The sequence below is a fragment of the Monodelphis domestica genome, chromosome 3 (genome assembly GCF_027887165.1).
Source record: "Monodelphis domestica isolate mMonDom1 chromosome 3, mMonDom1.pri, whole genome shotgun sequence".
NCBI lineage: Eukaryota > Metazoa > Chordata > Mammalia > Didelphimorphia > Didelphidae > Monodelphis > Monodelphis domestica.
This window is the reverse complement of record NC_077229.1, coordinates 18,277,939-18,294,311: the sequence shown is the minus strand read 5'-3', so window position 1 is coordinate 18,294,311 and position 16,373 is coordinate 18,277,939. Positions and strand designations below refer to the sequence as shown.

Here is a 16,373-nt window from a genome sequence, read left to right as displayed (position 1 = left end):
CCCTGACCTGATCAAGTTCAGAATGAGATCAAAAGCTTACACCCAAGGCTGAGGAAAGTGTTTATCAGCATCTCAAGGGTGAATTGAATCAGCAGAGAGAGGGGGCCTCTCAGAACTCTCAGCCCTCAGACCATCTGGTAAACTAGTAACAACTCAGAAAATAAGCTGAAATTAGCATTAAGGAAGGACTGAAATTTAAGAGGGTACCCCAACTTCCCAGAAAACAGAGCCTACCTATAATTAGATTGATTCTAAGATAGAAAGTAAGGATTAAAAATCCATTTTATTAATATCTTTTGTTTTGTATCACCTAAGTCTCTCTCCTGTGTCACCCCTCTCCTCCCAGAGAGCCACTAAATATGTCAAAGAATCTTTTAAGGAAAAAAGAAAGAGGAAGAAGAGAAAAAATAAAGGAAACCAATCAACATTGAAAATTTGATAACATGAAATATTGGGCTCCCATGGGCCCTATAGTTCTGTTTTTAACCCCTTATCTTCTGACTTAGAATCATTATTAATATTCTAAGTATAAATTCTAAGATAGAAGAACAGTAAGGGGGAGGCAATTGAGATTAAATGACTTGCCTAGGGTCACATAACTAGGAAGTGTCTGAGACCAAATTTCAATCCAGTTCCTCCTAACTCACGCCTGGCACTTTATCCACTGTGTGTGTGTGGTGAGATTAGTAATGTATTATTCTCAATGTGGTGATGAATTAGCTATAATAGTATCCCCAAATTAAGTATCTTTATAACCCCGGTATTGAGAAAAGTTAGTACCTTTTGGATGAGAGAAATTGTGATTCCCCAACTCAAGGGCCATAAAAACTTCTTGGTTGGAATGTGACTAGGGCTCTCTCTCTCTCTCTCTCTCTCTCTCTCTCTCTCTCTCTCTCTCTCTCTCTCTCTCTCTCCTTTTGTCTTGGAATCAATACTTTGTACTGGTTGCAAGGCAGAAGAGTGGTAAGGGCTAGGCAATGGGGGTCAAGTGACTTGCCCAAGGTCACACAGCTGGGAAGTGTCTGAGGCTAGATTTGAACCCAGGACCTCCCATCTCTAGGCCTGGCTCTCCATCCACTGAGCTACCCAACTGTCCCCACTAGGGCTCTCTTGAAAGAGTGTTTAGGAATACCCCCCCCCCCCAAGTGCTAAACTTAAGGGCAAAGTTAGTAATTGGGAGCCAGAGTACCTCTCCTTATTGAAGTTCTCCGTTCCCCCTTCCCCCTCCCAAAGTAAACTGCGCTGGCTATTTCCTGCCTACCCCCCCCCCTCCCCCATGCCAAGAGGCAGCAGCTAGCAAAACATCCTTCAGCCAAGCTTGTTACATACAGATCTGCACGCGGGAGCCAGAGCATCTTTGAAACACTAAAGGCTGCCATTTCGTGGACTCCCTTCCGGGTCCTGCTTCTCCCAGAAACTCTGGACACCTTTGAAAAATGCAAAATCAACAAACTTTGGCTTGGCAGCGGGTCGGTTCCCTCTGCGGTCCCCAGGGGAAGTCGCGACAACTTTCTCTCCTGGGTAAATGGAAACAAAGAAAGCCTCCTCCCGTTGCCCTGGTGGCCAGCACTGAATGTCCCAGAAATGGCCACTGTAGAGAGCTGGTCGGACCCGAGCTTTTCAGCGTTCCTAACCTGTCAATTTGAGGATGACTCCCAGGAAAGCATGATAAGCGCGTGCCAGAATGAAATGAAACGTCTCCCTCGGAGGATGACGTTCTGGGACCCGCCCCTTCCCTAGAAATGAGAATGATCTGCTCTATTCTTGGGCTGTCTTCCCCCTGAGAATGTCCCCTTGAGCTGCTGTCTTCTCTCCTCAATAAAGCTGAATCTGCATTCAGTGACTAAAAGGGGAATTCCTTGCCAAGAGACAAACCCCCAATTTTCTCACTCCACCCAGATGGTTCCCTGACCGGGAATTCCAAGAACAATGTGCCTCAGTTTACCTATCCAAACAAGCTAAGACCAGCCAAGCTGCTTGTTTGCAGAAGAGATTCGAACCTCCCGTTTGCTTCTAAGAACTCCGGTCATTCTAGAGAGGAAGCCGATAAGATGCAGGTAGATGGCCAGAGCCAGCAGTTCGAACACGGGCACCACTCCTTTGCCTGCCCCGAGTATCAATAGGGGCCGGTGTGTGTGTGTGTGTGTGTGTGTGGGGGGGGGGGGGTTTGAGTGCGGGGGGGGGGGAAGGAGGGGGGGAGGGAAATACATCCCTCTCTGAAGCTCCAGCAGGCGCGTGTGTCTAGAGAGAGAAGCCGGAAGCAGAACAAAAGGTTTTCCAAGTGGGTCGGTGTGCAAGGTTCAGCACTGACCCTGAGCAGCCCTTACGCTGCGTGTTCGTGGGTTTGCGCCGAGGCCGCGCTGCCTTTTGTGGACAGGATGCTTGGGCTAACGCCCAGCGAGGCTAGGATGAGCGCGGATTTGAGCTGCTCTCAGCAGCCTGCCGAGGCTCCTACTGACCGAACCTGAGCTGTCTAGATCCAGCCTGGCTGGCCCCGGTGCCTTGAGGCGGAATTGTGGGTAATAAGAGGCCCACTGCGTTCCTGGGACAATAGACCGACACTTTGATCCCTAAAGCTAGGGGATCCTCCAGAGAAAAAGAGCAGGGAGGTAAGTGACTAGAAGCGGGAGACTGAGGTTGAGCCACAAAAGAGAAGGAATCCCCCGGGTGAGGCTGGTGCGTAGCTTGCAAGGAGGCATTTGCATTCTAGTCTGGGCTAAAATAGATATTCCAGCTTTTGTGGACGACGAAAGAGCAGAGTGAGAAAGAGACCTAAAATGACCTAGAGAAGACTGCGCATATACTGCCACCTAGTGGCCAGACTATTCTAAAGCCGATTTCTGGACCTCTTGACTCGGAAGAATACCAGGGTGAGCTCAGGCCAGGTGTTATGAGAGATTGATCTTATCAGAGCCCAAATAGACAGAGGAAGGAACAAGAATGCTCCCCTCAGGACCCTAATTGCCACCAGAACACTATAGTCCAAGAAGATATGGGAGATCTTAGAGATATGGATATCGAGGGGACAGAATCACCAAAATCAGGACATAGACAACATCCAGGAAGCTAAACAGGAGAGAAATGAAAGCCCAGCTGATTTCTCTAACCAGCTGAGAGATTTGGCAACCAGATACTTTAGATGTAACCAATCCCACTAGGCAGGAATTTCTTTTTTTTTAAATTAATTCTTTTTAAAACCCTTATCTTCCATCTTAGAATCAATACTGTGTATTGGCTCCAAGGCAGAAGAGTGGTAAGGGCTAGGCAATGGGGGTCAAGTGACTTGCCCAGGGTCACACAGCTGGGGAGTGTCTGAGGCCAGATTTGAACCCAGGACCTCTTATCTCTAGGCTGGCTCTCAATCCACTGAGCTACCCAGCTGCCCCCTTTAATTTAATTTTAATTTAGAATATTTTTTCATGGTTACATGATTTATGATCCCCCCATCCACTTTCTCCTCGCCCCTCCCAAAGCCAACAAGCAGTTCCACTGGGTTATAAATGTATCATTGTTCAAAACCTGTTTCCATGTTATTCCTATTTGTAGTAGTGTGATACTTTAATATCAAAACCCTAATCATATACCTATCACACTACGTGGTCAATCATATATTTGTCTATGCATTTCTGCTCCCACAGTTCTTCCTCTGGATGTGGATACATTCTTTTTCATAGATCCCTCAGAATTGTCCTGAGTCATTGCATTACTGCTAGTAGTCCATTACATTCAATTTGTGCCACAGTGTACCCATCTCTATGTACAATGTTCTCCTGGTTCTGCTCCTTTCACTCTGCATCAATTCTTGGAGGTCCTTCCAATTCACATGGAATTCCTCCATTCTTTGCTCCTTTGAGCACAATAGTATTCCATCACCAACAGATACCGCAATTCCCCAATCAATGGACACACCCTCATTTTCCAATTTTTTTTAGATAAGAATTTCTTAAGATTCATTTTGTAAAAGTTCCTGGTCAGACATCAGTAATACACTTAGAAGGATAAATGGATGGGTAACTAAACCCCTAGAGGAGTTACTCCAGAAGGCAGAGATTATATATATGGTAAGAGAAGATAATAGCAAGAAGGAACTAACCAGAGTTATAACCCAGGTTTTGAGGAAGTCTCAGGAAGAGCAGAAGAGGACTATTCAGAATGAACACACAATACTGAAACAGACTGTGAGAGAGGAAATAAGAAGGGAAGTGCAGGCTATAAGAGAGATGAATTACGGAAGAGAGAGGAGTGGCTTATCTTCTGTAAAAGTCCATACTTGTTGCATCTTTAGGCAGCCTGGTCACTTAAAGAGACAGTGTCTGGAGAGATCAATTGGACATAAGGACAATGTTAATGAACTGACTTGCTAAGACCAGAACAGCTGATAGAAACTGTAAATACTTTGCTAGGGCAAATGGTTTAGCAATTTGGCCTGGCCTAAATATGAGATAATGAAGACACTGACTTTGTCGAGACTCATTTTACAACCAGGCTGTAGTTTAATGCAAAACTTTATAATTGAACTGACTGGTGATTGGCTCCCATTCCTTGGGAGGGTAAATAAGTAGATAAGCCTGGGAAAAGACTGTTAACTATTTGTAGTCCTTATCCATTGTCATGTGTGCGCACTGGGAGAGTTTTTGGGGAAAGAAACTATTTTTATGTATTGTAGAAGTTTGTACCTTGTCTCTCATTTTTTCATTATTCTGGAAAGGGAGGGAGTTGACAGACAAGAAAATGTGTTAAAGAGATACAAAAAGAAACGTAAATTTTGGACTTCTTAAACTCCAAGATATTTTAACTAAGTGAAAAAGGAATTTTGCCCTCTTGGCTGACCACTGAATGGGAAGAAGAAAATTAGAACAAGAAAAGGGTAGATTTGATGCTACAATTGGATTTTCTTAGATGATGTTGATTTAAAAATTATAAGAAAATCCAGTTGTAGCATCTGTGTGTGTGTGTGTGTGTGTGTGTGTGTGTGTGTGTGTGTGTGTGTGTGTGTGGTTTTGGAAAAATCACAAATGATTTTGAAATGCATTTGTGGAATTGAGTGAAATGAATGTAAAGTGATTCAGTGTTGCAAATTGTCACTGTTTCATAAGATTGTAGATAGATTTTTGTTTTGTATGAAAATAGTGATGAGAAAACTGTGAGTTTTCATTGAGATTTAAAATGAACAATGGTTAGAATGGTTAGAGATGTGAATGTTTGGACATATCCAAAAGGTTTGATATTTGAGTTAGACTAGAAGTTTGAATGCTAAAAATGTAATAGGTCACCAGCCTGATGGGCAGAAAAGGGTTTTTGCTTTAACAAAGCAGATGAGAAGCAATTCATAAGTGCTAGCTGTTTAATGAAAATGAGGGTTTAATGAAGTGTAAAGTGTATATGAATTTAGTACCAGCTTATTAGAAGAAGATGTGATGAAACGTTAAGATTCTATATGATCTAAATTTTGGGATTTACAAATGAAAATGTGGAGATGTTATTTTAGTATATATGTTGTTGAAGCAAGCACCAAATGAAAATGTAATGAACATTAAGGAAGAAGTTTTAATTTGTAAATTGGAATTGGAACAAGTATTAAGGGTCTGGACTATTACTATTGCTAAAGAATTTCTGAATTTGTGACAAACTGGGATATATGAATTATTGCCAAAATATGTACGTTGGGTAAAAATCATTTCATGGATTGACTGTGAACATGTGTCTAGATGTAATTCATTAAGATATGATTTTGTTTAATCACAAATGATCTATGAATTTGTACTGTGAGCTAAATTAATGTGCCAATAATGTACAAAAATGTCATGTATGTTATATATTTGAATGATGCAATTGATAATAAGAATGATAACCTGGCCTCTTCTGAGCCACTAATAGCAGTTGATAGAATACTTGGTGGAGTTTAAGTCTATTTGAATAATAATGGAAAAAGCAAGTCACAGGAGGGTGAAAGGAGTATGAGAATTAACATAAGAAAAGAACTAGGTATTAGGGGAATTTTAGAATATGGGGCCTCTTTATGAGGTCCAGAGGGGAACCTGTAATGTAAATAGGTATGGGCTTATCAGCAGGTTTATATATAGTGATTCTGCTTAAAGCAGAGGCTTGAGGGGGAAAAAGAGTGAATGTTTAGAGATTAAGTGAATTTAAGCAATTGATTATTTCATTTCCCTTTCTTTCCAAAAAGGGGGAACAAGCATTATGGCTCTGAGTGTTCTCAGAGAGAAGTGAATACATTATAATTGGTAGGGATAAACTATTTTAATTAGATTTATGTTAGAGGAAAAAAGTCTTATGAAGACCACAGTAGGCAAATAAATTATGAAGAAGATACAGAATTTGCTCTTACTGTATGGAGAAGTTAAAGAGAAGAACATTTCTAGATAAACTCGAAGTAAGATTTTTAGAAGCCATTAGAATAAATAAATAAGATAGAGAGGTTTGTTTGGATTATGAACTTTCAGGATAATGACATTGGACCATTGAGAAAGTGAATTTTGTCAGAACTGCAATGAGTAGATTTTTTGGCATTTAAATAAAAAGGTTTATGAGAATCACACCTAATATTCAGTATGTCTGAAGACTGAACCACCACTGAAAGAATGTTGAAGGTTTCAGAGGATAAGTGAAAGTCCTTATGATGGTTGGAAAGGCAGTCTGAGGCTCAATTCAGAACTGCCTTTTCTGACTCTGACTCTCATTCTAGTCATTCTTGAGTGAAACAATGGTGGTATGAGTCAGTGACAGCTCTGTTCTGTGCATGAAATCAGACAATGTTAAGCCACTCGGTGTCCCCTTAAGATACAAGGACAATTTTAATCAATCCTCTGCCTTTCCTCTTATGATAGAATCTTACAATCGGCACAGAATGCAAATTATAAAATGAAAGTTCTCTTTCCCAAACAAAGTAGACTAGTAGGTAGAAATCAGAATGCTAGTTAGATAAGAGAGATGATCTGTACTCAAGGTTCCATAGAAATTAGTAGAAGAGAATTTCTAATTTCAACCTTAGATTTGAGATTGGGGCCCAGGAGTTAACATGGTTAGAATTCTGCCTTGCAAGAGGCTTTTTTTCAGTATGAGTATCTCCTGAGGTTTTTCAAGCAACTGAGAGCAGAGTGAACAAGTCTGTCCCAGATGAAGAGGATGTCTTGAAGACAAAGATGAAGTGTGTCTAGTTGTGCTGGAATGTTAATTGTTATTGTTGCTACATATAGGGGTAACTGAGGCAGATGAGAATAACACATCTTTGAAAAGAAAACTGGTAGGAATGTGTGGGGTGAGATTAGTAGTGTATTATTCTCAATGTAGTAATTAATTAGCAATAGTAGTATCCCCAGATTAAGTATCTTTATAACCCCAGTAATGAGAAAAGAGCCCTTTTGGATAAGAGAAATTATGATTCCTCAACTCAAGGGCCATATAGGCCACTTGGCTGGAATATGGAATATGACTAGGGGAAAATAGACTCTTGCAACAGTGTTTAGGAATACTCCCCCCCCCCCCCCCAAACCTGTGGCTTGCTAAACTTGAGGGCAAAGTCAGTAATTAGGAGCCAGAATATTGAAGCTCCTTATGGAAGCTCCCCATTCTCCCTTCCCTTTCCCAAAGTAAACTGCTCTGCCTCCAGCCTGTCTCCCCCACAACCCCCACATTCCACAAGGGAGTAGGGGAGTGTCTTCTCCTGGCTCTTGTTTGGGGGAAGACTTGTTTTTTGTAATTTGACTATAGTTACTTTTGATCTATTTATCTTTTAAAGAAATGAGCTAGAATGGGTGGCTTATGATTTTCATTGTTGGAGGGGGTATCTACATGATAAGATCATACAACTAATGGAGATTTGGAGTATGGCCATAAACTCATTCAACCTAAAATTCTTTACCTTGGCTTCAATACAATTCAATGAACAAATATTAATTAAATACATCTTCTGTATAAGGCACTGTCCTAGGCACTACAGACATGAAAATAAAAGCCCAACAGTCCTTGTCTTCAAAGGGTTTACACTCTGCAGGGGAGATATCACACTCACACAGCTCAATAAGTACAAGGAAGGGGCATTTAGGATTTTAGGCATTTAATGTATAGAGAGCCAGGCCTAAACACAGGACACCCAGAGTTCAAATCTGATCTCAGACAATTTTTAGCTGTGTGACTCTGGGCAAGTTATTTAAACCCAATTGCGTAGCCCTTACTACTCCAGAATATTTTGAAGGTTAACAGGGAAGAGTCTCATATCAAACAATGCAGGCAGGTATATCTCTGAAAGATCATATCAAAGATTTACCCCTTCACAAAAAATTAACTCTGACCCCAGACCACCCAGGTATGATACCAAGCCTTATAACTGGTCAGTTAGGAGATGTGAGTCAGAAAAACATGAATTCAAATCCTGCCTCAGGTTTTCTAGCTGTATGTCTCAGGGCAAATCACTTAACTTCTTTTAACCTTAGTTTCCTCATCTGTAGAATGAAAATGATAATGGCACCTTCAGGACTGAGAGGGTCAAATGAGATAATATACAGAGAGCACTTCGTAAACTTCTTAGTATTATATAAATACTGTCATTAATGTTATTATCTCCATACAGGCACACTCCCTCTTGCCTGGTTGCTTCCCTGACAGTCAGCAGACCAGAGAAGAGCCATCATGGACACTTTAGGGAATTTCCTCTTTGAGGAAACAGCTAATGTGGTGGTGTCCTTCTGAACCCTGGAAAGTTTTATAGGAATACTGACCTTTGCTGTACAAATAGCACAGACAGTTTAAAGGCACAAGAATTAGCTGGTTTAGTTAGATGACCATTTTTATGCAGTCCGTTCCCCACTTCAACTCCAAATTGCCCTTAATCCACAGCTCCAACTCTGCTGTCTTTCTCCCCAGCTTTGGTAGCATCTGGGCCAACTATCTTCCCTAGCCATGGTGCTGAATCTTTGTACAACAACAGAGCCAACATACTGAAACTGGGAAAGAAAGCTAGCTGGGAGGGTGGGCAGGATCATATCCCATGTCAGTTTATATTCCCCAGAAGTCCCTGTCTGATCAATTTCCTCGTGTCCTTAAAAGTCCTTCACATAAAAGGACCTTCTTATGATTTAAGTGCTTAACTATGAGAGTTGCCAGAAGGGGGTAGCTGTGGTTTGTACTCAGTAAGAGCCATTTTATAGTGCATTACACTTTGCAAGATATTTCATTTGAGGCTCATATCAGTATTGTGGGATAGACGCCTCAGGAATTCTCCTCATTTTATAGATGAGCAAATCCAGGCTCAGAGAGACAAATTGAGCTACCTTTAATTACAGGATTGGTTGGTTACTGTCAGAGGTGGGACTCAAACCTGGGTCTTTTCTGATTCCAAGTTCAGGATTTTTTTTTTCTGTGATATTGTTTGATTTGTTGTTGTTGTTATTGTTATTATTATTAAAAAACAATTATCTTCTGTCTTAGAACCAATATTGGTTCTAAGGCAGAAGAGCAGTAAGGGCTAGGCAATGGGAGTTAAATGACTTGCCACATTTGAACTCAGGACCTCCCATCTCTAGGCCTGGCTCTCAATCCACTGAGCCACCCAGCTGCCCCCTTCGTTTGTTATTGAATGTTCAACAGACACTTGCGTGACATGAATGGAAAGGTCTCCCCATTTTGGCTGATAAATTTTATTTTAACCAAGTAGACAAACAAGCAATCACACAATGAAATCTCCATATATATTCCCAGGAATCAAAACAACCCTTAAAAGTGTTTGGAACTGATGCTTCATTTATTTTTATCCTTTTGTTCTTTATTCTTTTTAAAAACCCCTTACTTTTTGTCTTAGTAACAACACTAAGTGCTAGGTGATGGTTAAGTAACTTGCCCAAGGTCACCTAGTTAGGAAGTGCCTGAAGCCAGTTTTGAACCCAGATCCTCTGTACTCCAGGGCCAGTGCTCTATTCATTGTACCACCTAACTGCTCTTACTGTATTCTTTTTAAAGGAAGATTACACTTTATAAGTTTAGTCTGGTAGAACCAGTAGCTAAACACTATATACATATTCATGTATATGTGAATATATATGCAAATATATATATGTGTAATTTTATTTGAACTTCACAACAACCTTGTGAGACAGATGGCCATATTATCTCCATTTTATAGATGAGAAAACCGAGGCTCAGTTTTGTTACTGTTTAATATTGCTTTTCTTTACATATTGATGGTCAGTTCAGGCACCACATTTAGGAGATCTGCTTTCTTCACTCTCCATCACTTCCTGAAATACCTCCTATATTTCCCTGAATTCTTCATATATCTTGTTCCTTGTGGACAGGAATGACCCATTACATTCACATAGCACAGTTGACTCGGACATTCCCCAGGTGTTGGGGATATATTTTGTTCCCAGCTTTTTGCCATTACAAATAGTGCTGCTGTGTGAATGTTTGTATGGGTAAATACCTTCTTCTGGTCACTCATTTCCTTGGGAGCATAAACACATAAGCAGCAGGATCACTGCATCAAAGTGTAAGAACAATTTTGTAACTTTTGGGTATCATTTCCTTTTTCTCCTTTGAATTGGGTCTGTGATTTCACTGGTGTTGAGAACTTTCAGTGAGAAACATCCCCCTATCAGCACACTTAGACACATGCTCTGAACATTAGTCACAGGAACTTTCCTGTAGCTCCTAAGAAGTTAAACAACTTCCCAGGGTCGTGCTGCCAGTAAGTGTCAGAAACGGAGTCTTCCTGAGCTTGTCTCTCTATCCACTGTTCATGCTCCCTCTCCCTATTGCTTTCTATGAACAGTCAGCAGTGAGCGGTGGGCCTGATTTCCTGCAGTCTAGCTAGCACCGAATTTCCCTCCCCCCTCAGAGCTCTCTCATTTCCTGGGATCTGATCATTACTATCCATCTGGAAATTGTAATTAATCCACCTGCTGCTGGACTAGCAGTGTGTGTCCTAAACGCTGAGGCTGGCAATGCTGTGTGTTCCTTTGCTAATCGGCTTCTGTTTTTCTCACCTCTCAGCTTTACCGCCTATGTTGGAGTTTGAGGAACAGCAAGGAAGAGCGAATTGATTTGGATGCAGATGAAGAGAAGGACTTCTCAGATAGTTCTGAAGAAAAGTTGGAAATAGGTGAGTTTGGACCCCTTGCCTTCTATCTTAGCATCAGTGCCAAATATTGATTCCAGAAGAGCAATAAGGGTTAAACAACTGGAGTTAAATGACTTGTCCAGGGCTAGGCAGTATCTGAGATCAGATTCGAACTCTAGGTTCTTTTTACAGACCTCAAGTCATAAATCTCCACAGTAACATCAGGACCTCTTGAGCCAAATCCATTTTTTCCTTTATGGTCTGGCCTTGATTGGAGTGTGGGGCCAGTATCAGAGCAGAGGAGGGACCCAAAGCATGTTGCTATGCAAAGCAATTGCAATGCAGTCATAGCCTTTACTGTTCCCCTTCTAGCACTGCCATTGACCTGCTATATAATCCTGCTGAGGTGTTCTCATCTCTGGACCTCAGTTTTCTTCTCTATAAAATGAGTTTGGATTATAAGGTCTGTTAGTGTAGCAGAAAGAACACTGGGGTAAGAGTTGGAGGACTGGACTCAAACCTACTGCTTGTGTGACTTCATTGCTCACCTTTCTCATCTATAAAACCAGAGGGTGGGGCTAGATGATCCCTGAGGTTGTTTTCAATGCGAAAACCTATAAACCTATAGTCCTTTCTTTGTAACATTGAGACAAAGTTGACTAGGGAGCACGCTATGCTCGGGAACTGTCCATAGTTCTGAAACTAGGCATCTCATTGCCCAGACCAGGCTAGTTAGTGTATGTAAGAGCCTTCAGGGATTCTGTTTTTCTGATAAATGAGACTATCTATTGCTTTGTTTGCTCACATGATTACTGCCTGGTGCATTCAGGCCCAGATATATTAAAGTACTTGCAATGGAAGGCACCAACCTCCAGACCTTCTGAGAGATCCTTGCTACTGATAAGTGATCTTTGCACTCTATGTAAAATAAACTAATAAACAATAAAGCCATCACCATTTATCATAAAAAAACCCTCACCTTCTATCTTATCATCAATACCAAATATGGATTCCAAGGCAGAAGAGCAATAAGGGCTAGGCAACTGGAGTTAAGTGACTTGCTCAGGGTCACACAGCTAGGCAATATCTGAAACCAGATTTGAACTCTAGGCCTGACTCTCTATCCACTGAGCCACCTAGTTGCCTCATTCCCATTCATCAATACTGAATTTTAATAGAAATTTTTTTACCCCAGAATGGACTGCTGACAAGTTGGGTACATTCTTGAAAATATTTCATATCATTTCCAATTCTAAAAACAAATGTGGAGAAAGTAATCCTTGGTAAATCTGGTTACCTAAAGAGTACCTCTGCCATTTTCAGGTTCATTCATTTCCTAACTCCCATATTTTCTTGTACTTCTCTCCAGAGCACGAGGGATTGTTCTGGAAGGCCTTTGACATATTCTATGGACTTGACCAGCAGAAAGAGACCAAAATGTCCAAGGAGGAGGAGGCTCACTACAAGATCCGAATCACAGACACATCAGAGGACCCCATATGGGGAACTATTGTCAATGTCAATGGCATCATCCTCTTGTCTGTGGCTATTGTAGTCCATGTTTACTTTGCATAGATTCAGCTTACTCTCTACTTTAGATTAAGTTTGCACAGTCCAGCTTCCCATCCTTTCTCCATCCATTGGATTCCATGCAGCACTCTAATGGAGGAGGAATAGAAAGAAATACCATCATAAATTATAATGAAGGATATAAGTGTACATATTTGTAATTAGAGGCTATACAAATGAAAAATTTTTTTTTCAAATTTGAATCAAAATGAAGAAATGTAGAAATACTAAAGCCTTTGCAAGGGGGAAAGGTCACTTGTGTTTCCTTTGTAATGTCGACTGATTCAATTTAATGGAACCATATGTTAAGTACCTGCCATTGTGCTGGGGATATGAAAATTTGATGAAACAGTTTCCATCAATGTATAGATCTAGAGACTTTGGTTCCCATGAAATCAGTTGCATTTTGACTTCAAGTGGTTCCATTATAGAAACCCTAATATTGAGGAACGAACTCATTAGTGTTACTGGTGATTCCTTTCCTCCAGATCCACTGATGGCATTCTACCCTTTGAACTTAGGAATCAGAGACAGCATCTATGATAATTATCAGAAGAATTGGGTAGCTGGTGATCCTGAGACTCAGAGTCCAAAGACATGGGGAGTCTTGTCTCTGCCATTAATTTTTATCCTGAGGAAATTCTTTCCTCTCTCCAAGCCTTAATTTCTTCAGTTGTAAAATTAGGACATTGTACTAGTGGCTTTCCAAGTACAATCCTAACAATTAGAGCTGTGCCAAAGAGTAATGGCTACATTGTGAAGTGGTGATCTCTTCCTCCTTAGAGATATTCAAGCAAGGAGGAGGTAGCCACTTGATAGTCATATGATTATGATTATACCTTTTCCACATGATTTGGATTATGTTATATTAAAATAGGAATCTGGTCCTTAGACTTTAATAGAACTAATTAGGATAATTTGGATAGATAGATGATGAGAAAGAGAGAAAGCAGGCCCTAATCCCACTTTCCATGTGGCTCCTCCAGCAGACATCCTGGCATGGAAGATCCTCTTGGCAGAGTACCAGAGACAGACAGAGAGAGAGAGAGAGAGAGAGAGTGAACTTCCTGTTTAACTCTTTTTATAACCTGCTGGCTCCTTTTATCTTGTCCTAGTCTCCTGGTCAAGTTTAGGCTCACAGCGAGGCACACAGATAGTTGACAGTAGATGGTGTCATCTGCACAATCCTGGAAAGAGGGGAGGGCAAATTTGCTTTGCAAATCCCCCTATGATTCTTTGGGAGACCAGCATGTTAAATCTCTTCACTTGGGTTATCTAGGAGATTAACATGTTAGGTCTCCCCAGTGAGTCATTCTATGTATGGAGCCTATACATTTAAAGATTTTCCTACTAGAGGTGTATAAAATATTGAACTTTACAGTGTGAAGATTGGATTTAACTATCTCCTGATTGTAACAATGAAGATACTTAGCTCTTCCTTTATTGTGATGATTAAATTGTAATCCTCTGATTATAACAATGAAGGTACTTAGCTCTTCCTTTATTAGGAAGATTGAATTATAATCCATAATCTATTTTTAGATTTTAATCCCCAAAAGGTATAACTCAGTATTTTTAAGTAGATCTACCCATTTTAACTACAAAAAGGTGTTAAGTAACTACAAATGGTGAACTAACTAAAAAAGGTGTTAAGTAACCCAAAAAGGTATAATCTAACCAAAGAAGGTATGAACTAAAGAGTGGGCAGTCCTGGAGAAAAGGATCTGCTGTGATTGGTAGATGTGAAATTTAGGGAAGGTAACACAAGAGAAAAAGATCTTTAAAAAGAGGACCAGAGGCCAGAAGGAGATATTGGATTCGAGATTCGAGTTGGATGGAGGATTTTTGACTTGGAGTTGGACTGGAGGAACTGGACCCTGGAGGAACTCGTACAGGAGACCTCAGACTGCTTTTCCTTTGACGGTCACCCTTGGTGAGTGAAAGGCTGACTTAGTGACCCTGCATTTCTTGAGGCATGAAGCCTCCAGGAAAGGCCCATCGTCTTGAGACTTTCTTCCCCTGGCTGGGGCTAAGAATTTCTAACTGGTATCAGAGGAAGCCAGAGCTTTCTCTCCCTCCCTCCCTCCCTCTCTCTCTGTCTGTCTGTCTCTCTCTGTCTCTGTCTCTGTCTCTCTCTCTCTCTCTCCCTCTCTCTCTCTCTCTCTCTCTGTCTCTCTGTCTCTCTCTCCCTCTCTGTCTCTCTCTCTCTCTCTCTCTCTCTCTCTGTCTCTCTCTCTCTCTGTCTCTCTCTGTCTGTCTCTGTCTGTCTCTCTCTGTCTCTCTCTGTCTGTCTCTGTCTGTCTCTCTCTCTCTCCCTCTCTCTCTCTCTCTCTGTCTCTGTCTCTGTCTCTCTCTCTCTCTCTCTCTCTCTCTCTCTCTCTCTCTCTCTCTCTCTCTCTCTCTCTCTCTGTCTCTCTCTCTCTTTCTCTCTCTCTCTCTGTCTCTCTGTCTCTTTCTCTCTCCTTTACCCATTATCCTTTAGTTTCCAATCTCCTTCTCAGGTGTCCACCCATGAAAATATTAATTTGTAACTGCAGGCAGTTACAGTATTTCAGTACTTTTAAAAACTAGTCTGATATGTAAAACCTAGTGAAATCACTTGTTAGCTGGGGTTGGGGGGGGAAGAGGGGAGGAAAAGAACATGAATCATGTAACCATGGAAAAATACTCTAAATCAATTAATTAAATAAAAAATTTCAATTCTAAAAAAACCAGTCTGCTATGAATTAGCAGGATATAGATGTAGGGTTAACTAAGAAATTAATGCACGGCAATAACAGTTTTGAAATGATGGACTACTGAACTGGTATACTCAGTTAATCAACTTTTGTATTTATTTAATAATTTCTGAATGGTAGAATTAAATATACTTCATCAGTTATTATTATTTCATTTAAATTTATTTTTATTAATTTTCTTTATTATTAATTTTCAATTGTCTGCATTTTTATCACTGGCCAGTAGGTGGTGCTGAGCCGGCCTGTGAGCTCCTCGGCCAGGACTGGGAGCAGGGCTGAGGAGAGAACCTCACACATGCGCCCTGTATGGGCAAAAGCAACCTTGGTTGAGGCTGCTGTGGGGAATGGGAGGAGTGTGCTGGGAGGGAAAGGGTGAAGGGCTTCTCCTGCGGGGCCCGCTGGAGCCTTGTATAGGAGAAGTGGGGTGGAGGTCCGAGGCCGTGCTGGGACTGGGAGAGGAAGGCGGGGGCCACGGGGTCAGGGTGGGGTAGCGGCAGAGCCTCCATGGTCCGAGTTCGGGTTGGAGTACAGGCCCGGTGTGTGCCGGTGGCCTGGACCCTGGCTGCACCGCAACCTGGCCGCTACTGCGGGGCTTGCTAGCGGGGACTGAGAGACGCTGAGGGGGGAGCAGGCTTGGCCTCAGCCCCGAGCCTGGCGTTCTGAGCCGGGGTTGGGGGTGCAAACCTGGAGAGCAGGGGAGGTGGGGGGAGTGGGGTGGGGGTGGGGAGCCGGGGCGATGGTGGGGGCGGCCAGAGCTGATCACAGCCGCCGTCTCTGCTGGGGGAGGATGCTGCGATCCCCGCTCACCCGGGAGCCAGACTTGCCTGGGTGAGGTGGGGAGGGGAAATGTCGCAGGGAATCACTGTAAAAGGGTCTCACCCGGGGAGAAGGCTCCACAGCAGCTCAGTTGGCGTGGCTTTGCCCTGGAAACCCTAATCTCATAAAGAAACTCGAAAGTTCTTTCGCCCTTAGCAAGGTTGCCCAAACCGTTT

At 41.9% G+C, this 16,373-nt stretch overlaps 2 protein-coding genes across 2 annotated transcripts in view; both read left to right on the top strand.

Moving 5' to 3' along the window:
* Positions 1–16,373, top strand: part of LOC100028951 (sodium/glucose cotransporter 1) — a 192,107-nt gene that overhangs the window by 18,072 nt on the left and 157,662 nt on the right. The window lies entirely within an intron of this gene.
* Positions 1,694–15,524, top strand: LOC103104106 (sodium/glucose cotransporter 1-like). Its single transcript, XM_056821434.1, has 3 exons — positions 1,694–2,057; positions 11,008–11,116; positions 12,444–15,524. The coding sequence occupies exons 1-3, from the start codon at positions 2,052–2,054 to the stop codon at positions 12,647–12,649; spliced, it is 321 nt and encodes a 106-aa protein (XP_056677412.1). The 5' UTR covers positions 1,694–2,051; the 3' UTR covers positions 12,650–15,524.